A 25,374-nucleotide genomic window follows, 5' to 3' on the forward strand; every position below is an offset into this window, starting at 1 on the left:
AAAAACAACATAAGTAGTGTGGAAGGTTCGGCTCATGTGCACTTTATTTTATTATATTACAGTACTGCGGTCGTGTAAAGCATTGCAAGTAGCTACAGTCACACTAGAGTGGCATTAGGTATGATGTTATTATGACAAACTTTATTTGATAGAAATAACTTATAATACTCTTATTTACTGAATGTTTACTCTGTTATCCCTACAGTAAAATGTTATAATTTCAACATAAACAGACAACAAAAGCTTAAAAATATATTAAAACATTCTGACTATTTTAGCCTGTAAAATTCCAGGAGAGGGGGAGAGCACTGAAGAAACAGAGTATTTTATTGCAAATGCAAACTGTAAGTCTTTATCCTCTTCAGTCTTTTCTGACACAAACATAAATGCTGTTTTTTTGGTCATCATACAGCAATGTTAATGCAGAAACAGTCATTTTTTTAATATAATCCACTTTGCGAAGCAGCAGTTTATGTGTTGCTACAATCTTTATTCTTAAATACAATCTAAAAATATGGTGTTAGCTCAAGTTAACCTCTGTGGATGCATTTTTTCACGGGACTGATAAAACAGCCTTGTGTCAAAATTGAATTGGCTGTAAATCCTACATTTTTAAAGTGTTACTTAAGCTAACATCATATTTGACCAGAGCACATCAAAAACATTTCCAGAATTTTTTTCTGTATCCTATTTTCTTTTATTTTAAGCACATGTGAAAGCAGTGACTTTAAGATTAAATTTACAACAGCTGACTACATTAATGCATAAGCATGAGTAAAAGAATTTTTTGCTTCTGCTTTGATAAAAGCTTTTTTTCTGCTTTGTCTGCTTTCTGTTTGTACCAAATTGAGATAGTAACCAGCATGCATGTTGGGTAATATCGTGTCTACATCAACAGGGCAGTATCAGCAGTGAGAAGACCTGGATGTTTGTGAGATCGGATTTGGTGGAGATCTGCCTCCAGAACAGTTACGTACTCTCATCCATAAATAACAACTTTCAATAATGCAATATCCTAGAGGCCTGAAACACACCAATCACACACTAGCACTGTCCTCACTTGTGCCTAGCACGCACTTGGAGCAGCGTTGGCGTCTGCTCCATGATCCGCAGTAACAGATTATCAATGTAGTCCTCCAGGTCTCGAACCTGTGACTTGACCTTCTTCAGCTCGGCCTCGCATTTCTCCAGCTGCGCCTCCTGCTGCTCCGAGGCTGCTTGCTGCTTCTGCATGTCCATCTCCTGCTGCAGCAGCAAGGAGATCAGCTCCATGTTAGTCAGGTGCTGGTACTGGGCTGACCTGTCCACCATCACCTCCTGCAAGACAGGTCAAAGGAAAATAAGGTTTCATATGTGAAAAATACCTGTAAACAATCATATTTAGAGGAAATAACTATATTAATTCACATTCTTTCTGGGCGTGACAGCAAATGTGTTTACCTTAGCTTAGCATAAAGAGTGAAAGTCAGAGTCTGAACTCGATTCACTGTGTTTACGTTAACCTAAACATTTCCAGGCAGCGCTCTCTAAGCATCTCAGAAAGAAAGTCGAACTATTCTTTCTGTGCCAAATGTGATTGAAACGATTGATGATTGACAGATCCCTGCGTTAAAAAGTTAAAGTGGGGACATTTTCATTTGCAGGTGGTTAAAAAAAATGACATGAGTCACAGGAAACAGTGAGGTCATCACAACAGTCCTGCAGTGCAGTTATTAGCACCACGTGCACTGCTGGTGCCAATAAATGCTCATGGAAGCGTTAAACAGTCACAAACCTAATGGCTTTCTGTGATTTACTATGGCAGGTTAATGACTTAATTCTTCCACTGTTTGCACAAAGTCAGACTCGTGCAGTGTTTTGAAAATTGAAATGGTGAATTAGAAACTAATGTAACTGTTATGAGCCAAGTTCTGACCAACAACTGACCACACATGGGGCGACATTATCCAGTGTTATATTAAAAAAGAAAAACAATATTGCTGATTTGCTAGTTAAGTTTCACCGATGCGAGAAATGCTTGAGTACAACTGTGATTTTAAATCCTCTGCAGTTTGAAACATTTCATATTTACTTAAACAGGATGCAGAAATGTAAAAGAGAACAGCTCTCCTGCAGAAACAAATAATATGCTCGTGTAAGTAGTTACAGATATGAAATTAATTCCACACTTATGCTTATCTAGGTCAAAGAATTATGCCACACCTAGAAGGCGTAATGGGATCAGTATTTCTCTCCTAGTGTTGAAGGCGATTTCAGTTTAACAGGGGGGTGTTAGGAAGCAGCTGGTGCACTGTTCCTGTGTTGCCCTGATGTGTTATTCAAACGGTCTAGAGCAGCGGTCCCCAACCCCCGGGCCTCGGACCGGTACCGGTCCGTGAGTCGTTTGGTACCGGGCCGCGAGAGTTGAGGCTCAGGTGTGAAATTTATGGTTTTTAGGGGTTTTATCAATTTTTAGCATTATTTTTTATCGTTTTTATCTTTAATTCGGTTTCCCTGGGTCTTTTCCCGTGTGTTATGAATAATCTTTTTTTTGGTATCGGTACTGGTTTTATTTTGTTGTATTTATCCGCAACACCTTAAAGGCCGGTCCAGGAAAATATTGTCGGGCATAAACCGGTCCGTGGCGGAAAAAAGGTTGGAGACCGCTGCTCTAGAGTTCCTCATCCCAATATGACAGAGAATTTATTTAATTAATAATCATCACTGGACAAAGTAAGATTACAAAGTATTTTTCACAGTACCTGACTCTTCTCAGGTTCAGCTGTCACTTGATGAGTGCTGCGTCCAGGGTTAATAGTCGACTTGAGCTTCTCCAGAACTGAACGACCCTCCTTCTTCTCTGATTGGCTAGAGGTTATTGGCTTCACTGGGTGAGGCCTGAAAAACAAAGGGGTGAGCACTAGCATTTCCACACCGGTTCAGCATAACTGCTTCTAACTGTTTTCCAAGTCCAAGTCAAATGATAGCTTGGCATTTCCTAGAGAGGTTTAACACATCTGAGACCTCACTCTTTGAAGGAAAGATATGCAGCATGTGAACATTTAACATAAAGGTTGGAGCACAGCATGAAAAGCTGCAGCTGTCCAGATCGAGTTTCAGTGTAATTTCTTTGAGCTCCATTGAGTCCCGCTGAAAATTCTAACCTCACCCCCAAAACAGCTGGGACACAAAACAGACTTTTGATTTCTGAGTCTCATAAACGTTTAATGCTCAACACCAATGACGATTCTGGCTGCCTGCCTTACTTTTGTACATGACAAAAGTACAAAAATGTAATACTTTTGTGAATAAGGTTAGAAAAAATGCATATTTTACCACTTTTTTGGTGCTGTTTACATATGTGACTCTTTAGCAGAAAAACTGGCTAAATTTAGGCACAGCAAAGTGTGAGAAAGCAAAAAGAGAATAAAGAAATAAAGAAATACAATAGGCAACCACAAACTGAAACATGAGATGAATAACATAAATGTGCAGCAAAGCCAAGAGCACTACAGCAGTAATCATCCAATCGCTTTGGATGAGAAGGCAGAACTTATATATGCAAGTGCATTCAACGAGAAGCAAGCCGGACCAGCAGGAAACAAAACTATCACAGCAACCAAAGAGTTAAAAACAACAACACATCCCAGTTACATATGTGCAAATCATGGCTATTGTCAGGTCTTCTAATTTAGTACAGCTTGTAAATAGCTACACAGGTGATGTCCTAGTGTGAGGATTCTCACCTGCTCTCCTGACGGGGCAGGTTGCTAGCTGTCTGTGTCTCCTCAGGCAAAAGTGAGTGCCGTGCAGCGACCAGGGGCTGGTCAGTGGTGAAGGTGGTAGAGTAGGAGGAGGTGTAGGGGGCCACGGCCAGCGTAGTGCTGGCTCCAGCACTTGGCCCCATGCTTGAGGGATGTATGGACGGACAGCAGACAGGTGTATCAGCTGACAGGGAGAGTGCAGACAAGATGGAGGGAGAAAAAGGGGGTTCGTGCAAAGATTGCCCAATCTTTGCCTCACAAGGGTTTCTCGAGTTTGGCGCTACTTTTGCGTGGAGGTCTTCAAAACTGATCTCAGAAGGTTTTCCTGTAACGCTGTTTTCTTTAAGACACGCTGCTGTTTTTCCTTTTAGAGATAGAGCCGATGTTGTGTTTGAGTCTCTGTGACACGTTTGCTCATTGTTGCTACATTCAAGCAAACCTGCCTGTTTATCGAAATCAAACGAGGAAGAAAGAATTGATTTAGAGGGCTGATATGATGACGGTCCTTCACTGATTTCTGAAATGTTTTGCACAAGACATAAAAACTGTTCAAACTCTCTGTCTCCACTTTTGCTTTGGCTGTTCGGGCTGTCGCTGCTGCTCTGTCGGGACACTGCCTTTGGTCTAAAACGTGCACTAACTACCCCTGAAAATGACTCCGGCTGGTTAGGTTTACCCATCTCTGCTTGAATATTGCAATTTTCATCAAAGTCCTTCTGCGTCTGGTTAAAATCATCATAGTCATTTCTTCTTTCTTCTCTGCATTCAGCAGCTGGTGAAACACTGGTCTGATTTTGAGACATCAAAGCAGTCATTTCTCGGCTTGTTACCCTGGAGTGACCAAGCGGTGCTACATTGTTCAGTTCGTTTCGATAATCACGGCAATTGTCTTGGCTGACTGGAGCTACTTTGCACAGCTTATTGGAAGATATTTCAAATGACGAATTCATCTCGGGGATGTAAGTGTCCTTCAAAGTAAATATTTCCTCAGGTTTGGTTTCCAAATGGTACACGGCCACCTGTGAATTTTCAAGCGGTTGCTGTAAAGTCCCACTTTTATCGCCAACCTCCGAGTGCGAAGACCCATCAGAATCAATAAAACCAAAGTCTGTATTATTCACATTCATGTTCAGATCTCCTAAAGTTAGCGAGAAAGAGATGTTATTGTTGGTGCAGGGAGTTTCTGCTAGGTTCGTTTCCAGTATGTCTTCTCCTGGAGTGGGAGAAATACCTAGCGCCTTGGCATGTGCATGTGAGAGAGTAGTGGGCGACATTTTCAAAAGCTCTGCAACGGATATCTCACTATCAAGAAGCATTTTAGGCCCTGAGCTCTTAGACGTGATCTCAATTCCAGTAGTTTCCTCGGCGTTCAGCGATAAACGATGACTGTTTACTTTGCATTGTCCATAATTTCTTCTACACACACGTCCGTACAAGTCTTGCTCGAACAACATCCCCCCCCAGCAATCAGTCTCGTCTTCCAGAGGTTCATATTTGAACTTTTTGAGCTTGTCTTCTGGCGTGAGCCCCGGAGAAGTAACGTTTGTGTGCGACTGGGAGTTCAGGCTGAGGGACTCGCTGGTCTCGCTGCTCGTGTGCGGGTCAGGAGATATGTTGTTTCTTTTACATTCTCCTTCTCTTCCACGCTGTAGTGAGGCCACACCGGTCTGAGAGAGGAGGTAGGCTTCTTTATGGACAGCTAGCTCCTGACCTCTATGCAGCCAGCCATCAGAATAAATCTCATTCACTGATGTTCTTAAAAGTCTCCTTGGAGGCAAAGGTGGAGGCTCCTCATTACATGTTTGCAGTTCTTGTGCATAGTTACTGTTATTGGCCAGGGGATAACTACGTTTACGAGATGAACCCGGGCAGGTTGTCAGCTTTTTTTGGGGAGGACAAACTTTTGGGGAATTGAGCCTGCTAGAGGCAAAGGCATCAAATGAGTCCTCCCATTCTCCTGTACTCTCTGACCTGGAGCAAGGGGCGGAGTGATTAGGAGAATTTGGTGAGGCCACTTTGGGCGATAATGCAGGAAGTGATATCTGCCTAGCTACTGCCCTTGGGCGCTCCCGCTTTATGGAAGCCATATTTGTGGCGCTAACTTCATGAGGAGCAGTGGGTGTGTGGGGCTGGGCAGGTAGAGTGGTGTAATGAAAGGGGGATGAGCCAGCAGAGGAGCAAGGTTCAAAAGGAGGAGACTTCTGCAACTCTCCTGCTATGAGCTCCTCAAAAAAGGGATTGCGCTGCATACGTGGGAGGAAAGGATTGGAAGGGGAGATGGGGGTTGAGGAGGGAGAGGAAGAAGGGGTGAAGACATTGATGTGACTGCAGTCATCGGGTGAGACATGACCGGAGAGAGAAGCAGAGGGAGAGGAGCACTGAGGAGGAACAGGGGAACGAGGAGGGAGGGGAGGGGGTACATCTGAGCTGCGTTCTACCTTAGGAGAAACTTCCAGCCTGTGAAGGAAATAGGGCACAATAGTCCTCTTAGTTAATGATGTGCCAGGTAACCAGATGGGGAACATTGTTGGTACAAAAACAGAAAAGATAACCAGAATACAAGCTGATATTCCTCAACAAAAGAGGGATATTCCCGCTTAACGTCAGTCTTTAAACTTCACGAGGTTCATGACAGACTTATGGAAAGAGTAACGTAAAATAAAACAAAGAAGCAAAGCACATCTGCAAAATAATCAAGCAACGAAAAGTAACTATCGCACTTAGCCATTCAAGCACCAACTGCACTGGCAGCTATTCTGTTGGGTGAGCTCGTGTCAACATGGAATGATATTCTTCACATCCTTTTTCAAAACCACTCACAGAAAGAAACACACTCTGGGTAGAAAAACTGGCAATGCAGGAGTGCTGTTTGTGGAAAATATAGCATGAGGTGATGGCACAGCATGGTTGTAAGATGGAAAAAATTATGATTTAAATCAATTCCATTTTCAAATGAGCAGGCAGAAGAGTGAAGGCTGAACCCAGGACACCCAACTGAGCACAGGCCTCTGTTGCGCCTGGATCATCAAAGTGTCTGAAGCGCAGACACGAGGTCGTAAATGAGCCCAACTCACCTTGGTTTGTTCTGGGATTCACTAGAGCCAAACCAGCCTCTGAGCCTCCCCTCTGATGTGGAACCAGCATGGCTGAGTTCTGACTTAGATGGGAGAGAATCACTCCTCCCTCCAGAAAAGAACGTCTTTCTTAGCTTCTTTCCTTTGTCAGCTGATTCAGCAGCTGACGAGACCGTCATTGCCTGCACAGGGCAACCCCCTATCTGAGCTTCTTGAATAGAAGTAGACGATGCCTGAGCATCCTTTTCTTCCTCTTTTTCCTCTTTCTTCAGTTTGTCAAAGGACCAGCGTCGGCCCTCTGCAAAGGAAGCTTTGTCCTCACTTCTTTTGGTGAGATTCTGCAGCGAGCGAGAGAGCGGGGAGCATTTTTCCAGCAGAACCAGTTTGGACGAGAGCGCTCCAGAACCCTTTGGGGTCGATGGCTCAGAGTCATAGACATGGCTTCCATTTATACACAAGGATGACTGGGACTGAGTCATGGTCTGTCCCTTGAGTGACTCGACTGCAGGATTGGCTCGAGGGAAGGCCGTTGTGATCTTACTAGCTTCATCGCTGAAGGCGCGCTTGTGAGTGAGAACTTTTGTGGTGTGCTGACTGGTGAGCACTGTTGAAAAGATGGGAAAAACAGGTTAATAAAACTAAATAAGGACTTCTTTCATACATCTTTGTTTTTATTTGAAGACAAACAAAGCTTTGTGTCTGTATAAGGCTATGTATCTGAATCTGTATTTTGAGGAGGATCCTTGGTTCTTTTTTTTTCTTTTTTGGTTTGAAGCGGTAATGTTTGAGTTTTTGCCACTAGGGGCAGCAAAGATCACACTATTTCTGAACATTTACAGTTTTTTCTGGATGCTTAAACCCCAACTGTGATTCCTGTAGCACAATCTCTAAAACTATTCAGACTTATAGCAAAACCACTCACTGAGTTTGCAAAACTAAAAGCACAAAAACTGCTTTGCACTCAGTTTGCAATTTTGTAACACACACTTTGCAAAACTGTAGGCACAATTCACTGCACAACACTCAATTACCAAATTTCCAACACACTCCTAGCAAAAGTACACACATGTATGGCTATCATTAACACTAATTTGCCAACTGTCTGGCACACTTTCACATGTGAAAACTTTTTTAGATAATTAGTTCACTTTGCAATCAGCCTAAGCACTATAATACAGGTAAGCTGTGTGTGCGGAGTACAATGGAGGCAGCAGAAAGAGTGAGAAGTAGAGGAGGCCGAGGAAGAGGACGTGGAGGTGAAGAAGTAGGATGAAGAGGACGACAAGGACAAGGAGGAGCAAGAGGAAGACGAGGAGGGGGGAGAGGAAGATGAGGAGGGGGGAGAGGAAGGGTAGGAAGAGTAAGAAATAGAATTGCTGATGACATCAGAGCTACAATAGTGGACCATGTCATCAACCGTGGAATGACCCTGAGGGTAGCTGGCCAACGGGTCCAGCCTAACTCGAGCCGCTACACTGGAGCAAGCATCATAAGGACATCTTGAAATGAGAATCGGTGAGTACAGTCACTTCGCACTAAGATTTGTAGCACTGCCATATGCCAATGAGAAACACACCAATACCATTGATGTAAAAATACTGAAATTGTTACTTTACAGAATTGCTAGATGAGCAGATGCTGGGGCAGAGGAAGCATGTTCACTGCAGACCAAGTAACCCATAGAGTCATTATTGCAAATAATCCTATACTTGGAAATAAACACTTGTGTTTGTTTTGATGTACTTGAAGTTTGGATCCCTCTATGCTTATGGATCTATGACAGAAGTATGAGCTCACACTGACATAGCCTACCTTGTGCACAGAGAAAGCAAAAGCCAGATGTGTTTTGTATTCATACCATCAGTGTGCAGTTGGCGCATTGTGTGCTTAGTAGATGATGGCTTGTGTGTACTGTTTGATACGGAAACACCATTTTTACGAAGGTGTGGAGAGTTAATCTAGCTGTGTTTGCTTTTGCAAGAGAACTACAATGTTTTGATGATTGGGTGACAGGTTTTCTTATTTGTGTGAAGAGTTTTGCAAAATTAGCCAATAGTTACAAAAAATGTGCTTAAGCAATCAGAAAAAACTGTAAGCAGAATGGTAAATGCCTTCTTACTTCCTGATACAGCTGAGGCCTAAAAGTAATTGGACAGTTGATTGACAAGCAGTTACATGACCGATTGAGGCCTGTTCTCTTGTTATTTTATCATAAATTGAGCAGATAAGAAATCCGGAGTTAATTCCAAGTGTTGAACGTGCATTTGGTATAATTTCAACTGGAACTCTCATCATGAATTCGATTGAGATATTGATGAATGCGAAGGAAATGATCATTTGGTTGAAAAACTTAAATAAACCTATCAGAGAGAGTGAAAAGAAAACCCAGGGACAGAGAAAAATATGGAGAGGACTCGTGATCTGAAGCATACCATCACCTGTTAAACAGGCATGTATTTTGGCCACTGGGACTGTGTCACTGTTGTTTATTGATGATGTGACTGCTGATAGAAGAGCAGGAGCCCAAGAGTTTCTCAAGGCAAAGAAACTGAATATTTCTTGAATACAGTTTGATAAACAAATGCAGAGCTGAATGCAGACAGACCCACAAACCAGCAGTGATTAAAGGCAGCTCCAGTAAAGGCCCAGCAGAGCCTTTCAAGGGAGGAAACGCAGCACTTAGTGACATCAGTTGGTATTGGACTTAAGGGGGTCACTATTTGCACTATTTCCACTTATTAAAAATAACTGTTATATTTAAAATTCAGTCAGGTTTTCAATTAATTTTAAGGTTGCATTTTAATGACAGCTAGATTGTTTTTCACAATCCAGACTGAAAAATACAAAAAATGTATCAAATACTTATTTGTATTTAATCATATGCTGATATCGGGCATTGCTCATATCTAGACGATGGTCCATACATAGTTGGAGTTGCCTTTGAAGCCAGTCAACAAATATCTTAAGTTTTGCGTTTGCACCATTATTCAGGGAAACTTTGGGCTGTGTAGCTTCTAAGTAGCGATGGCATAGAGATAACTGTCTGTTCCCTTTTTTGTGCTTTTTTATCAAAGAAACAGCCGCGTTTATGAGGAGAGATAAAGATTACTAAGATGCATGATGAGATATGGAGGTCATTCAAAACAAAACTATTTTCAGATCCTGATGTCTCCTATGTCCTGATCAGTACAGCCGCTGCACACAAATCTAAAGAAAATCCGTGTTTGCTAAATATGCTGTATATTTCATATAAATGTGATTTTTTTCATCTGACTTTTATTCAATAAAAATAAAATGTTTGTGATGTTAGAGTAGGTGGAATTTGTGTAGCATGGCTGCTAGAAAACAGAAAAAAAGGTTTGGTTTTTTCTTTAACTCTGCGTTATGCTCTTGAACTATTTCAAAGCCTACCTTTTTTTGCTAAATCTGTCTCCCCATAGTGAGAGTCAACCCTCACTTTGCTAGTGTAGATGGGGGAACTGGGAGGGTCTGACAGCAGATCCAGACTGGGTGGAGGGCCAAGGTTATCACTGGCCATGGAAGACAAACTACTCTCTGAAGCCAGAGACGAACACGACCTGGTGTCCGACGACTTCCGCAGCTTGCCTTTGAAGAAATCCTTCATCTTGCTCCTCTTCTCCTCTGCTACCTCCACATCACGCGATTCCACCACCCCTACGCTCTGTTCTCCAAACGGCTGCCCCAGGGATCCCGAAAGGGCGGCGTAACGGCCCGGCACGATGGCCGATGAAGACTCCACGTCCCCCCTCTTCCTCCCTGTGACACGATCCTTGAGCTTTCCAAACGCAGAGCGAGGTTTGTCCTTCATGGTGAGGTCGAACATGCTGGCTGTCATGTTGTTGCGGGTGAACTGGACTGTTATCTGGAGCTGGCCACGTTCCTTCTCCTTTCTTCCTGCCTTCGAGTTGAGCTTGAACCACCTGCAGAAGTAAAAGAAACAGAAATACAATACAGCACGTGAGCAGGATACTGTTACCATATCTGGTTAAAGGTGAAATCAGAACTTTAGCAACAACAACAAAAAAACAAAACAAAAACAACCATTTCCTTTTGGCAAGCCCTTCGAAATATTACATAACCTGAAAATACTGGTTCAGGGATTGTGTCAAACTGCCTGGGAAAAACTGTTTTGTAAGCCTCAGACAGCAGATCACCACTCAAATTCCTCCAGATCTACCCACCTACACCTGGTATGCACGTATGGACAAAAAGACATGGACAACATGAGAGGTCAACTAATAAAATCCTTCCTCTGTTCATGCCTCCTAAAGTCTTGAGACTTGACCAGAGAAGATGTTACAGAGCCAAAACTAACAGCAGGAATCCAGCATGAGTTTCACAGAGCGTAGAGAGAGAGAGGCGAGAGGGCGGAGAAGCCACAATTAAAGCCAGATGTGCTGTATTGCTTTACTCCATTCTGCTCTTCAGTGTTAATAGTGGAAGAGTATCACACCAATGTCATGCATCCAGTTATGCCACCTGTGCCACAGCCGAGCTCTCGAATGACGGAATATAAAGATGAAGGTGGGTAACACCTAAAGATAAGAACCTTCTTCTGCTCACATGGTTAAATTTAAAGTAAAACCAGAGCCCTTTGGATTGGGAGGAGAATCTAGCCTGTAACATTTTGTTGGTGTCTTTTCTTCAACTGTATTACTGAAAAACAAAAAGTAAAGATAAACAGCTTTTGTTTTAAAAAAGGAAGCCAGAGTTAATAATCTGCAAAAAGCATTAAAATAAAATAATACTGGAGCTTTTGTGACAACTTGACAGCCAACAACTGGATGCAGAAGTCCTGCAGAGATTCTCCAGCTTGGCCAGGAAAGACAGTGGGTTTGATTATAACAAATGCGCTTAGTGCGATACACTTCATTTAGAGCAACTAGTCTTGTTTGGCCAATATTTTGGCCTTTTACTTCAACTGGTTCTTATCTTATCCTGAATATAAGCATTAATGGGTTTCTTTAATGGGAACCTATTTACAGGTCATGTTTTTATTCTCCTACAAGTTGGAGAAAATGTCTCCTTTGAAATGATGTGGGATAAAGATGGAGGTCTTCTGGCTACAATGGATCTCAGTGAAAACTGCATCTCATCTCATATTTCTGCGGTGCATTGTGGGAACTGCTGCTGGAGTATCTCTGTATCGGGACAGGGGGCCAAAGAGCCAGCGTGTAACGAGTTTTAAAGGCTTGGCAGCTTTCTAACCTCTTCGTCATCCTGCAAAAACAGCACATTTGATTCCACTGCTAAAGTCTCCCGTGGAAGGAGCTGCTGCCTTTTGGGCTGTAATGTTGCACATGACTGATAATCACTGCTGCGTGAGATGGGAACTATTCCCAAGATCTTTCATGAACTACATGCTTTTAATGAAGACCTGAAAGTTGCACATCATTCTCCTGGAAAACATATTTAACATAATCTTGTCATAGTCTGACAAAAAAAGAAAAAGACACATCACTTCTTTGTGGCACTAAACTGAAAACAACAACACGTTTGGCAGGCAAGTTGCACTAATAAAAAGCCAACCTACTCATCTCTTGGACACACTCCATCATGAAATATCTTATCAAGAGGTATAATGGTTTGACCGAGAAACACATCCAGCCCGATAAGCACTCGGTGCATGACCGTGAGGACCAGGTCCCCGCTCCCCGGGGGGTAGGCGCTCCGGCCGCCATCCTCTAGGATCCCGGGAAGCAGCTCGAAGCAGCACTCCTCGTTCCACACGGGCACCTCCGCCTTCTCCACGAGGCCGGTGGTGTACTTCTCCTTCCCCACCTGGATGATGGTGTAGAGGTAGCGGCTGCCATGCTTGCCCTTGGTTCGCAGTCCCTTTGCGCGGAGGACGGTGACATTCACATGAGTGGGCACCCATCTCTGATCATCGTCCAGATCTATCAGTGACATCATCTTGCACCGCTACAAAGGGGCCCTGCGTGTGCGACAGCAGTCGTTAATTTACTTAGTGGCGTGTTTTATCAGTCGATTAGGAGATCATCCCCCTTCACGCTGTGCTGGAGTTTCCGCGCTGCGCAAAAAACCCTCTGCAGAAAATGTCCAAAGTCGGCCAAGCCTCCGAGGGTTTATCCGAGGTCACTTTCCAGACAGCAGACTCGGCTTCTCCTCAACTTCCAGCTTCGCATACTACCATGACTCAATAAATGCAAATCCCGTTAGGTGAGCTGCGTGCTCAAATCATCCATGCTCGGCTCACGTCGCATCAGTTAGTTTACAGTCCACAGATCTGCCCAGCGTTTACGGCCCGCCCTCCTCCACGGGCCCGCAGACAACCAGAGAGATGCCGCAGAATTAAAGAGGAACACCCAACAAAGCTTCATCAGATCCACCGACGCGCAGAAGCTCTGCTCAGAGCCGACGTCAGTGCGTTTGAGCCAGAAAGACCAGCTTCAGCAGCTTCGCTTAATATGCGGGAAATGGATTTACTGAAGTTTCTGGGCGGAACCTTCTGTCAAAGCCAAATATTCTGCAGCTCATCCTGTTTTTCTGTCTTTTAGTGTGTTCGCCTGTTGTTTCCAACCAGACTTCAGGTCTAATTTGAGTGCAAGCTGAATGTAAAACCAGTTATATGGGCCTCCAGGTCACAAATTACTCGGGTTTTGTAAATGGCAAATGAAAACTGATCCGTATAATTTTAACTATTTATACTCCTAAAAGTGATCAAACATTATTTTAATGTATGAAAATATATTGCTAGCTGCTTTTCCTGTGAGAGCTCTACTTCCTAATATCAAAAATAAAAAACAACAACAATAATAAAAAAAATGATATTAGTTGGGATAAAAAATCCTTTCCCGAGGACATTATCCTGGAGCTGCAGCGCCATCTAGTGGACTTCAGAGACAGGTCAGTCATACATGCAGTTTACACAACTCAGACGCTGTAGACTTTCTAATTTTATGCGCTGTTTACCACAAACGGATTCCTTGATATCTCGGTTACATTATTTAATTGTTGTAAAAATGCTCTCATATTTATGCAGCTGAAGTTTACCTGGCTTACTGTGCCTAGAAAAAAAGTTAATATAATATTACGTTAGGTGATCATGTCCCTTAAGCTACAATAAACCATTGAATCACAAATGACTGATTTAAATATTAACATATAGGCTGTTTAACAATAGCCAAATGTTCGTGACTGTCCAAGGAGGTTTTTTTGCTTCCTTGCTGAGTAAGTCTGAAGTTTATGAACTTCAACGTCCCCCACCTTAGGAAAGGATATTTTAATTTGACAGCAAAGAAATTTTAAACAAAACATGAATGTTATGATATATCTGGTGTAATAAGATGATATGAAGTCACCTGGCAAACACCTAAACGGACTAAAAGGACATTTCTGCCATACAGTCAATGACAGCTGACGTGGTTCCCTAGATTCTCACCTGACACTTTGGAAAAATGACCTGCCCACCCTGCCTTCATTCCCTACCTAGATTATTAATTAATCACACATTGGTTTTGCTGTGCACAAGCACACAACACATCCTGTCATCCTCTCTTTTTCTTCAGATTAGCTATGATGATGTTTTTAAGCTTACCACTCTATTGTGCACACGTACTGTTTGTTTTTTGTATTTTTTTAAGCGACTCCCTTTCAGCCAAATCATTTTCATGAAGTCCCTGCAGTTTTGTATTTCTGTAGTATCTCCCACAGGATTTTGTGGCTTGTTTAAACATTTCCATTTTACAAGACTTCTATTTCATCCCTCGTCTGAATTATGCACCTTTTCTTCTACTACACATATATTACAGCTAATTACACTGCCGATTCATAAAATTAAGATATAAAATATGATGTAGTGTTATAGCTTAAGGAGCGGGACAGTAACAGGTGTTTCTATTATTCATTCAGTCTTTTTTTTAAACAAGTAAAAAGCAGCCTGCCTAAGAAATTTTAGTCTCCGACCCACATATGAAAAATACTAATGTCAAACATTTATAATGCTTTCAACATTTTTTAGGATAATTTATGTATTTAAATTATGTACCAGCTGGTTTATTATTAGTTATGTGGTAAACATTAACATTTGTTAACAATAGCTGTATTTGTCAATGATAGATCTCTGATTGGCAGAACATAAGAAGTTAATACTGAAGATGAATGCTCTTAGTCTCCTTCTTTGTTGCTTTGGTACAGTGAAATGACCTGTGATTGGATTAAATGTATAATGTTTGCTTTTCTTGCCAAGATCCCAGCCGGCACAAAAGGCCGTCTTTAACAAGTACATACAGTATTAATCCAGCAGATGGATCACTCTATTAGAAAATGGATTTGACAAACTTTAATGTCACAAAGATAATACTGTTTCATAGAGAGATAGGATTCAGGTATTATTTTATTTATTATAAATAAAAAACAACAGAAACTATATCTGTAAAAACCCAACTGATGTTTCACAGTGTTGATAACAGCCACTTTGAGGGTAAAGGAGTAAATACAAACCAACGCTCACATTCAGAACAGCAACACAACAACAGAATCCGACTGGTTTAAGGTTTCTGTGGCACTTTTCTACTTGGCTTTTTAAAGAGGGAGAAGTGGTATTTCAAAGACACCTCACACAATAACTGTACTTTATATTACACATTTACACAGCACTGTCAACTTGGCGGACTGACCTAAGAAATCTGGTACATTCAAACGCAGAAAACAGTGTCATGAGGTGAAGTCAATGAGCGTCAAATAAGCACAAAAGAATAAAAGTGGTTGAATCCTGCACGTGGACTTCTCACTTTAGGATTGCCTTGCCTACAGTAAGACACTTAAAGGTGCAAATTGGAGAAGTTGCAGGAAAACGATGAAGTGATCACATTTTTTCCACTTGGATTGACGTTTAAAGAAACTTTAGACCGACACACAAACGAAACACATTACAGGATTTCTGACACACATCTTTAACACTTTACACTGTGGTGGTCTCCAAACGAGTTTAAGGCATTATTATATGGCAGCTGCCTTAAACCAGATGTCTTGATCAATGCCGACATGAAATGCTCGAGTACGGCAACACTGTAATAAGGGAATGCTCGCGAAATACCGCAAATTCTCTTTTAGCTGAATTCCAAATTTTCAGAATGCAAAGGAAAAAAAACATTGATGTAAAAAATGCAAACATTCAAATAAAAAGATACAGCCTGATTAACATTTCCCAGGCTTCCATTTTTTCCTTAAATCTGCAATTTTTGTTTATTATGTGGAAAAAACATCAGTATTATATCACTGCTACACACAGTAATTCAAACAAGAAATGTCATGTGTCCTCTGCAGACGTGAGGAATTCTTACAAGCCAAAAATGGAAGTTGGGTCAAAACCAAACTGACTTTTTACATTTTAGCAATTTCCAATATAGTGCTTTTGATTAACTTGCGATATTCTTCCTAACATGAAGATTAGGAGCAACGCAGCATTGACTGAAACATTTTCCAGCCAAAGGAGGCTGGATTCAAAGTCATTTCACAAACTTTTCTCTTTTTAAATGCACTTTTCCTTCCATTAAATGAGGGAAAAATAAAGAGATTCAAAGTGCAAAACTACAAATAACAAAACATGATTTTCTCAGAGGCACTCCTGTTGAAGGGCTGCAAGTAAAGGTGCTTCACCAGTGACAAAAAATATATATTAAGTGCTACTTTCCATGGTAAAGTTTATAAGTGGTGTCAATGGTACATACATACAAGTCTCTAACTGGGTCATTAACATAAATAACTTCCATATGAACTCTAAATGCACATGTAGATTGTAAAAAAACAAGTAAAAACAAAGAAAAGAAAAAGAAATCAGCCTCCTTGAAGTGACTTCTTTCCACTGGCAGTGATGTAACTGCTCAAACTTTAAAAAAGGAGCATATGGAAGACTCAACCTGTTCAATTTAAAACCTCCAAGAGTCCAATTTTCACTAAACAAAGGGTTTAGGTATAAAAATGGGGAAAACTATAAAACTATTTGAAAAGGAGGACTGTAGTCTATATGTTAAACGTCTTCTGGAATGTTTTCTTCACTGTGTAAAGTGACAAGGTCAGAGTTTTGGGATATGTTGTTGTACAGCTACATTTCAGGCATTTGTCTTTAACTTCTCCTTAAACTTCAATCCGACTGACCGTTCTGGCAGCTTTTTAAATACAGTTCATCCTGTGAAAGATGTCCGTCAAAGCCGTCCATGTACAGGCTGCTGGTGCTGCTGCCGCTGCTGCCCAAAAAGGTGCCGACTGCTCGGCCCTGACGAGCGTGACCGACGGCATCGCTGAACACTTTGTTGATCTGCTCCTCAGAGGGCATCCACCAGTCTGGGTTTGAAGCACAGTGCATCCGGATAAACTCTGGCAAGATTAGGAATTTAAAAAATTAATTAATTTTTTTTTGGTCTGTACCTTTCAACTTATTTGAGCTACCTTACTAAGACAGGACGTGCTAAACAGAGGACATCCTGGGCTTACTGGGTGGTGTTTGGGTGTTTAGCTCAAAAGAGGAAGGAAATAACCAAAAAAGTTCAATCTTTGATGATCGACTGATATCGACTCACAATTTAAAACTGCGACGTGGAGTTCCTCAGGGATCTGTGTTAGGACCACTGAAGTTCATTTTGAACATGAATAATACGCGTAAAATTAGAAGAACATTACAAACAACAGATAACAACAGGCTAAGGTGCTGTGGTAATGACTTGGAACAACTTCAGAATGTAAAAATTAAATACATTAAAAATCTGGGTTGATAATAACAAATTAATATTTAACTTAAGTAAAACTAAATATATGATATTTGGAAACTGCTGGATCTATAGCAGTGAGATGATTATGATAAATAATATTGAATTTAAAAAATACAAATTAAATTTCCATGGTTGATAATAAATATTAAACTATGCTGGAAGCCACATATCAACTATATTAAAAATGTAATATTTACATTAGTTTTAATACTATACAAGAGTAAAACAGAACAAAAAAACTCATTACAGACTCCTGCTATGAGGATGGATTAAATCGGTAAATAAGTGGTTTGGTTTTTCTGCTTCATTCAGGGAATATTGCTCATCTAGCTGTTACACTCCATTATTATTGTAACGCACATATAACTGTAGCCATGAGAATGACGGTAGCTCGTATAAAGCTCAGTTTTCTGTTTGGTTGTTTTTATAACGGTAAGTGTTAGACTTCTACCTATCCCCTTTGAAACTTATAAATATTTATTTACACCATCATGAGTTTGTGTTTCATATCCAGAGATGTATTTTATTTTGCTAAATACTATCTGTCCGTCTATTGAATAACATTTTTAGACCCAAGCCACTGTATTGAATTTTAAATGGTTAAAAATGCCCACTTTCTCCCATCAGTCTATGCTCAAATAACCAAAAAGACACAAAAATGTGTTTCAAGTTTCTTTTTTGCAAACTTACTAAAAGCATAAACTGAAATCCTTCATTTACAAGTAGTGTGACTCTTTGCTGTGGCTCTCTAAGATAAGCAGATGCATCCAGTTTATTAGAATCCCTTCTACCACACACAGCCGTATAGATTTCAACTCAATGTTCAAAAGTCTAAATGGATATAGCATTGTTGTGCTTCACTGCGGTCACATAACATTTTGTATACAGTGAGAAATGAGTATGCAGAAAATTCAAATTTCAAAATTCTCCCACAGTTGCTCGTTTAGTCCTCACAGCTTTGAGCTTTCACCGATGAAAGTCAGGGATGTTTTTTCAGGTGGAAATCGAATTAAAAAAGGCAACGACTTAAGGAGCTAATTAACCTTGATTGGAGTCCATATGTGGCAAAATGAACGTATGGGACAGTTTCGGAAAAGCAAACCCATGTGTGTAAGGTTCCACCATCCACACTGCCACAAGGCAAACATGAGGACAAGGGCACTTTTATCCATTAAAACTAAATCCAGAGCAAAATGTGAAGGGATCTGAATGCTTTCTGGATGTAAGATGTAAATAGCAACGCACATAAACTTTCCTGGTTTTGCCTAGCAACCGGAGTTAAGACAACTTTAATTTAAGCTGCTATAATCTGCATCACATGACCACAAACCCCATATGTATCAGATCTTAGACTGTAGATAGCTGCTGCTGCTTTTAAGGTCTGTCAGTGGTTTAAAGAAGTGGAGCACTCTAATGAGAAAGCCACTTATGGCAATCAAGCAACACTAATAACATATTTTATAATTAAAAGATTAACATGAGAGTCATACAACTGTGTCAATAAAGGTCTCAGGATATTTCACACACTTGATTCAAGCCTTGAGTGAAGCAATTTGTAAAAAGACCTTTTGAGCAAATAGACCCGTAAATAGAAACTGGCCACATCTTCTGTATTTAAACAGTAATAACCTGTAATGTTTTCCTCCTATTTAAAATATGTCGTGAACTATAATGTTTTGTAGTTTTACCTCTGAGGCAGCTGACTTTAACAGGGTTGAGCGGTCGTCTTTCCAGGCCTGCCTCTCCTGAGTGGACTGACCGCTTCCTTTTGCCTAAACCACAGGAGAACTTGAGCTCATCTGTGGTGAAGACATAGCGAATTAGATAGCGCAGCAGCCGTCTGCCATCTTTCTTAGAGGAGTTGACAGCTTCGTCCCACTGCTTATTGGTGATGAAGAGCGGATAGTTCTCCAGGAGCTGTTTACTGCCCTGTGAGGAGGAGGAGGAGGAGGAGAAAACGAAAGATGTTGCTTTCCATGACATTTCTATCATGTAATTAAAAACAAACAAACAAGAAGTTAAGACACAAACCTCAAAGACTGTTTGCCGCTCTTCTTCCTGTATAGACAGAGCTTTTAATTTCACATCACTTACATTCACAGTTATCCGCATGAAGACATTTCTAATGCACTGTTGATCTGATGTGATATTTCCCCACCTTAAGATATGCTACTGATGACATCTGCTCTGAATAATGAAGAGGGGGCTGCTTCCTCACCTCTGTGAGCTGCTCCTCTGGCATCGGCTGGGCCAGCTGGTTGTGGAACTCGAGAACAGTCTTGAAGTAGTCAAGAACATTTTGACAGGGAACTGTGTAAAAACAAGCGAACGTTACCATAAAGAGAAGCCCAGGGTCAAAATCGCAGCAAAGAACAACCCATCTGCTGCATTTAAACACTGACACCCTGCTATGTTTTCTTCCTTTTTAACAAATCTTTACAACCTGGTTTTTCCCGATCAGACACTGTACACAGAATTTTATGTGCAGTTAAAATAAGTTGTTTTAGTGCAAACTAGGCTAGTGTGACAACAGGGAGCTCAGGATGCTTTGGGGAGAGCAGACAAGTTAACAAAAATAGATGCTTTGAACACACTTTTTAAACTGTGGGATGCATTTAGATTGCAAAAGCATGAGGAAGAAAATGAAGCACTTCCTAATAATTTGTTGATCTCACAAGCACATTTTGTGCTCAGTATTTTTCACAGATGAAAACAAACACTCATATAAACGCTGTAAGAAAGATGACACGTAAGGATTTGACTACATGGACTTTAAATGTTTATATCAGAATCCGACTTTGATTCTGCTGTCCTTCCAGTGATGATGTCAACACAAATGCTATGCATGTTACGTGTATACGAGTAGATAAGAGTATAAAGCAAACCAACTACCCAGAAGCCCTCGATAACACGCTTTGTAAATAGCATTGATGTGTATCATCGGTACCGATTAATGCCGTGCACATGAAATCAAAAGTCAGATGGCAGCATATAAAAAAAAGATTTGTGGGATGAAGAGATTTCCTGTCCCCAGTTGAGTGAGGATTAAAGCAGTCATCACTGTGTCCTGGCTGTTATTACTGCACCTGGGATGTTCTCCAACTTGTTGCGGAGCTCCTCGTTCTCCTGCTGCAGAGACAGCACCTCCTGCTCTAATTCCAGGCAGCGAGGACAGCAGTTCTCCTCCTCCTCCTCCTCAGGCAGTGTGGACGAGGGGTGGCCGTATGATTCTGATGGAGTCGGGGAGCCCCATCCTCCCAGGTTGTGTCTTGGAGGAGACACTCCTGAACCAGACTCAGGTGCCGGGCACTGCTCGTCCTCCAGACTAGCAGACAGATGTTGCTGCTGCTGGTGCTGTTGTTGAGGTCCTGAGAGCAGATAGTTCTGCAGGGAGTCTGTGAAGATGCGGAGAACTGCAGAGGTCTGTTGTTGGTTCAAATGGCTTTGTTGAGCCTCCTCCTCAGGGTCTGTGGTGGAAGAGCTCTCCTCGGATTTAGACTTCCCCTGTGAGGAGCAATGAAGCCCCTGAGTGTCCCCTGGCCCATCTTCCAGCTTAATGTTAGAGGTGATGGAGGAGGAGGAGGAGGAGGGCTCCAGGAGACGCCCGTTGTTGAGGAGGCTGAGGACTCGGCTGCACTGCTGGGCGAAGGCATCTAAGATGAGACGGTTCTCTGAAGCAGACAACAGACATTCACATTAGCAGCCAGTCATTGGATTTAAGATGAGCTGCTTGTGTTTGCAGAGTCACTCAAGCAAACATTGCCCTCAAGGTCCATTTATAAGACTCGCTGGAGCTTTTGGCTTTTTTCACATGCTCCCTGCTGACCCACTAACCAATGCAATCAGTTAACACAGGCAGACAGTCCTACAGTGACAGGATTTCAGGACAAGTGAGCAAACTCAAGTCACTGCTGAGGATGTAGTGATAAGCTCAAAAGCTGCAGACAAGTCCTTGAGGAGTTTGAGGCTTGAAATAATTTCTTTGTTGGCTTCTATCTGGCTTTTCCGCTGTGCAGCAGTAATCCTTCAGGAGACACACATGCAAAGTATAGCCTACACCATTCATACCTCAGAGATGAGCACACTTTACACTTCCTGTATCAAACGTTGCGTGACGAACCAGTGGACTAAACAGTTTAAGTGCTGCAATTATTACACCTTGAAAAGCTACAACTGTAAAATCCCTCCAAAATGTGAACAATCTAATAATGTCATGTACGGTGTGACATGCAGCATTAGTGAAGCCAGGACAGTATAACTCACAGATTTCTGTGATTTCACTTCTCTTAGTAAGATTTTAAACAAAGCATTGTTGTGCCTGAGTTTAAGAATCTGATCTTCTTGCACTGTGTGAGACAGATTTGATCACCTCTCCTTATTACAGCGAGGTCTGTGTTTGCTACTTTAAATTTGATGAAAGGGCGTGTGGTCTTACATCTTCACTCTGGTGTCACCTATACAGGGTCTGCCTGGGTACAGGAAACATAAATGCCTGAAAGACAAACTAGAGGCAGCTGAGTTGATGACATCTGATCCAGAAGGAGGGATAAAAGTAGAGAAACTGTCTGGTTTTAAAAGGTCAGCTGTCAGAATAGGGATGGTTCTACCTGATGCAATAAGAAGAAAATAAGTATATCTATATTGTTTTACGTTGCATCTGTGTCTCCTGTGTTCTCTCTCCAAATTGGTGGATCTAACTAATACATCCATAACACGAAGGTGTTTAGAGGGAAATGGTTTTGCTTGAATTGCATAGAAACCTAAAACAGGACGATGCCTCAGCTAAAGCGACATGCTGTGTTAAGCCCCCTGGTTTAATCTTCAGTTTGGCTTCATGTTTGTTTTTTTAGCTGAAGTCTTAAACAGCAGAGTAACCAATAACTTCTGCTGACAGATGTCCAAGTTCTGAAATGCACTGAAGCAGGAACCCTCGCTTGTAAAATCAGGTTTGAGGTTCTTACCTGATGAAACATATTGTACTTTTCACCAGTGCTGAAACATGAGGCTCTAAGCTGCTACAGTTCTGGCAACAACATGAGTGATTGTGTGCATTGGGTTTCTTGGGGTTGTAGTTTGTACTCTTTCCGCCTGCCTTTACTCTTTGCTCTCTTTTGCTCTCTGCCACGTCTTATTGTGGCAAAGTGTTCCAGTAGAGCAGCAGACACTTGGCTCCTCTGCTCATGGAAATGTCAGCTTGATTATACAGATTTATTCAGATGTCAATAAACTCTAAAGTCACAGTTTCACAAAATGAGCATGGAGCTATTGTCCAGAAACAAGCCTCAGTGGATAGTTTCCCTGGTAGTCTAGGCACATCCTAATGAGATGATCTCACACACACCTCTCTGTAATGATTATGAGTCCACTGGCCACACACACACACACACACACACACACACACACACACACACACACACACACACACACACACACACACACACACACAAAATGAATTCTAGGCGGCCATTGCTGCGTTCCCACTCGCTCAGACGTGTCTATCAGCCTGGCGCAGATGTGTCGCATTTATTAATATGCGTGCCGTCTCTGTTTACCCGTCGAGATGTATCTGATATCATTCGCCTTCACCGTGCACCCCGCCCCCACTCTCGTCTCCTTCTCTCACCAATTCCGTGGCACTGCGAGCTGAGAGTCTCATAAAATTTCATTAAAAACAACACGGTCGGCAGAGGGAAAATTTATGAGACCCATTTATTTTAATCACAACTCTTTGGGAGAGGCTTTTCAATGCAATTTGTGTTATTGTGTGCTGAACTGATTGCTGAATCCCAGGCCCTCCGGAGAAAGAAAGGACATCAAGTTTCTTCTTTTTCCGAGCCATAAGAGGAACATTAAGTTGTTTCTGTGGTGTAGATAGAAGCACTTTGATGTGTCATTATCAGCAAGAAATGCATGGCACGCTTTAGCTCTGATTGGACGATACATCTTGTGTATTATAGGCTGATTCACTAGAGCAGGGGAAACACAGTTTTATGTGACTGTTTCATTAGTGATATCAGGATCATGTGCATGCCAAAATAGATGCAAACAACAAAGAGACCCAGGTTTCACAGATGCGAGCTGGTCAAAGATAAACGATCACTTAAAAGTTAAATATGCCCTACCTGATGCACAAATTTGCCATTTCACATCTAAGTTAGTTAATACAGGGCTTGCAGTGAGACCGGAGCTCTGGCTGAGCACTTGATTGTCTCCAAAGCAACAATAAGCAGCAGCAAATTGAGTCTTTGCTGCCAGCAGTGATAACGAGATTATTATCTGATTAAGGGATGAGATGTCTAATATTTAATCTTGGTAATGCCAGGGTTAGGTTCATTGCTTTCATCTTAATGCTGGTTCCCATGGACCCGCCCTCCACATGGGGAACACATTTCTTCCTGTGCACCCCTCTAATGAACAGCAGCTGAGAAGAAAATGAGCAGGGAACAATGTGTTACAACAGGAGACAGAGCCCTTCTTGCACACACACACACACACACACACACATACACACATATACATTCGCAAGTAAACACACAGGCGCAGACCCGGTGTAATTTTTAGCACATGCACACTAGAGATTCAATCATGACTGCTCTCATCACAACAGCACATCAATCACTGCTGACAGGAGCAAGAAATGGGAACAAAAACATGAAGGTGATGTGAGACAAACAAAAGACATGTTGGCTTTTTGCCTGCAACCCTTAAGTTTATTGACTCTGGAAGCTTTGCACTCATTCATCTAAGAGGCGAACCAAAAGAAAGAAAAACAACTGTTCCAGCGTTTCACTAATCTGGACTCAACGACTGTAAAAGTCTGAATATCCTAGACGTTAAGAGAAGTGACTTTCGTGCCACACTCTGGGCAAGTTTAAAACCCACCTGTGCTGATACCGTAGGTGCAGTCCGGAGAAAATCTGGGCTCTGCTCCGCCGCTGCTGCCGTGCCGCTGCTGGCTACCGAGAGATGCTGCCGCTGAGGTGGATGTCGGAACCCTGCTGCTGGGCCTGGTCTCACATGGGAAACGTTGCTGCTGCTGCTGAGTCGTCCGGTGATGCTGCTGGCTGCTGCTGATAGAAACGCCGGTTTGGTGGAGCTGCTGCTGCTGCGGACGCTGTTGCTGATGATGGTGCGGCTGGAAAGGATGAGGCTGTTCGGGGTGAAAAGTGAAATGATGCCCGTCTCCAAACAGGGGCATCTCGACCACAGCGGACCGGTCAAAGCGCGACTTGCCCGCAGAGCGCTTGCTCTGGAAGGTTTTTAGGGTGCTGTACGGACCTCGCTGCTGTCGGCACATCTTCGGGGCGCACGGCCCTTCATCTGCGGGCTGCATCTCTCCCTCCATACCGGCCAGGTGTCACAGCGCGGCGGATGGCTGCGGGTCGGTGTCTTAGCGTGCTGGTGTGACAGGCAGCTGATAAGCGAGGGATCAGACCGTCACTGTCTCGGTTTCCCTCACAAACACTGTGAAGGGTGGGCTAATTTACTGACAAGTCGCCGCTCCAATCCCCAGTCGGGGGCGCCGATACCGAGACTCCTCCAGAGGGAAATACAGGCGGGACTTGTGCGCCACTGGCTGCCTCCTTTTGTAGCCAACATCCTCAGCGAGAACAACGGGGCGCTGTAGCAGTTAGCCTACAATCTGAAAATTTGAAAAAAGAGAGAGAAATAAATAAATAATGAAACAGAATGGAGAAAGGAAGAAAAGGCAGAGGCCATTTTGCTACTGAGCTCAAAGCGCGGGCATAGATGGAAGGAAAATGTTTCCACACATAACCGAACCTGAGGGCAAAAATCAAACAGGCC

General features: G+C 42.2%; 2 protein-coding genes across 4 annotated transcripts; both read right to left on the reverse strand.

Annotated features, from left to right (window-relative positions):
- Nucleotides 1-26: 26 nt before the first annotated feature.
- rab11fip5b (RAB11 family interacting protein 5b (class I)) lies at nt 27-13,857 on the reverse strand. 2 transcript variants are annotated; one of them, XM_026146565.2, is made up of 6 exons: nt 12,372-13,857; nt 10,229-10,758; nt 6,818-7,421; nt 3,726-6,200; nt 2,742-2,877; nt 27-1,317 (listed from the first exon to the last, which is right to left on the reverse strand). In XM_026146565.2, exons 1-6 carry the CDS (start codon nt 12,749-12,751, stop codon nt 1,057-1,059), a joined length of 4,386 nt encoding a protein of 1,461 aa, XP_026002350.2. In that variant the 5' UTR covers nt 12,752-13,857; the 3' UTR covers nt 27-1,056. The 2 variants fall into 2 exon arrangements, with proteins under 2 accessions (XP_026002350.2, XP_026002359.1); XM_026146574.2 differs by lacking the exon at nt 3,726-6,200 and having other exon boundaries at nt 12,372-13,852.
- A 1,319-nt stretch (nt 13,858-15,176) lies between these two features.
- On the reverse strand, nt 15,177-24,913 carry bend4 (BEN domain containing 4). Of its 2 annotated transcripts, none has more exons than XM_026146705.2 (6): nt 24,451-24,913; nt 20,655-21,239; nt 19,787-19,878; nt 19,600-19,626; nt 19,257-19,497; nt 15,177-17,176 (listed from the first exon to the last, which is right to left on the reverse strand). In XM_026146705.2, the coding sequence occupies exons 1-6, from the start codon at nt 24,911-24,913 to the stop codon at nt 16,944-16,946; spliced, it is 1,641 nt and encodes a 546-aa protein (XP_026002490.2). In that variant the 3' UTR covers nt 15,177-16,943. The 2 variants fall into 2 exon arrangements, with proteins under 2 accessions (XP_026002490.2, XP_026002482.2); XM_026146697.2 differs by having other exon boundaries at nt 19,727-19,878.
- Nucleotides 24,914-25,374: the final 461 nt, after the last annotated feature.

This window comes from Astatotilapia calliptera, chromosome 2, assembly GCF_964374335.1.
Source record: "Astatotilapia calliptera chromosome 2, fAstCal68.1, whole genome shotgun sequence".
Taxonomy (NCBI): domain Eukaryota; kingdom Metazoa; phylum Chordata; class Actinopteri; order Cichliformes; family Cichlidae; genus Astatotilapia; species Astatotilapia calliptera.

Excerpts from the sequence above, each read along its gene's own strand:
- rab11fip5b (XM_026146565.2), bottom strand. The coding sequence starts at position 12,751 with ATGATGTCACTGATAGATCTGGACGATGATCAGAGATGGGTGCCCACT. Across the intron at positions 6,201-6,817 it reads GAATCCCAGAACAAACCAAG|GCTGGAAGTTTCTCCTAAGG; the intron begins GTGAGTTGGGCT and ends TTTCCTTCACAG. Across the intron at positions 2,878-3,725 it reads CTGCCCCGTCAGGAGAGCAG|GCCTCACCCAGTGAAGCCAA; the intron begins GTGAGAATCCTC and ends TTTGTTTTTCAG.
- bend4 (XM_026146697.2), bottom strand. The coding sequence starts at position 24,913 with ATGGAGGGAGAGATGCAGCCCGCAGATGAAGGGCCGTGCGCCCCGAAG. Across the intron at positions 19,627-19,726 it reads CATCAGTAGCATATCTTAAG|GAAGAAGAGCGGCAAACAGT; the intron begins GTGGGGAAATAT and ends CTGTCTATACAG. Across the intron at positions 19,498-19,599 it reads AGCGGCAAACAGTCTTTGAG|GGCAGTAAACAGCTCCTGGA; the intron begins GTTTGTGTCTTA and ends TCCTCCTCACAG.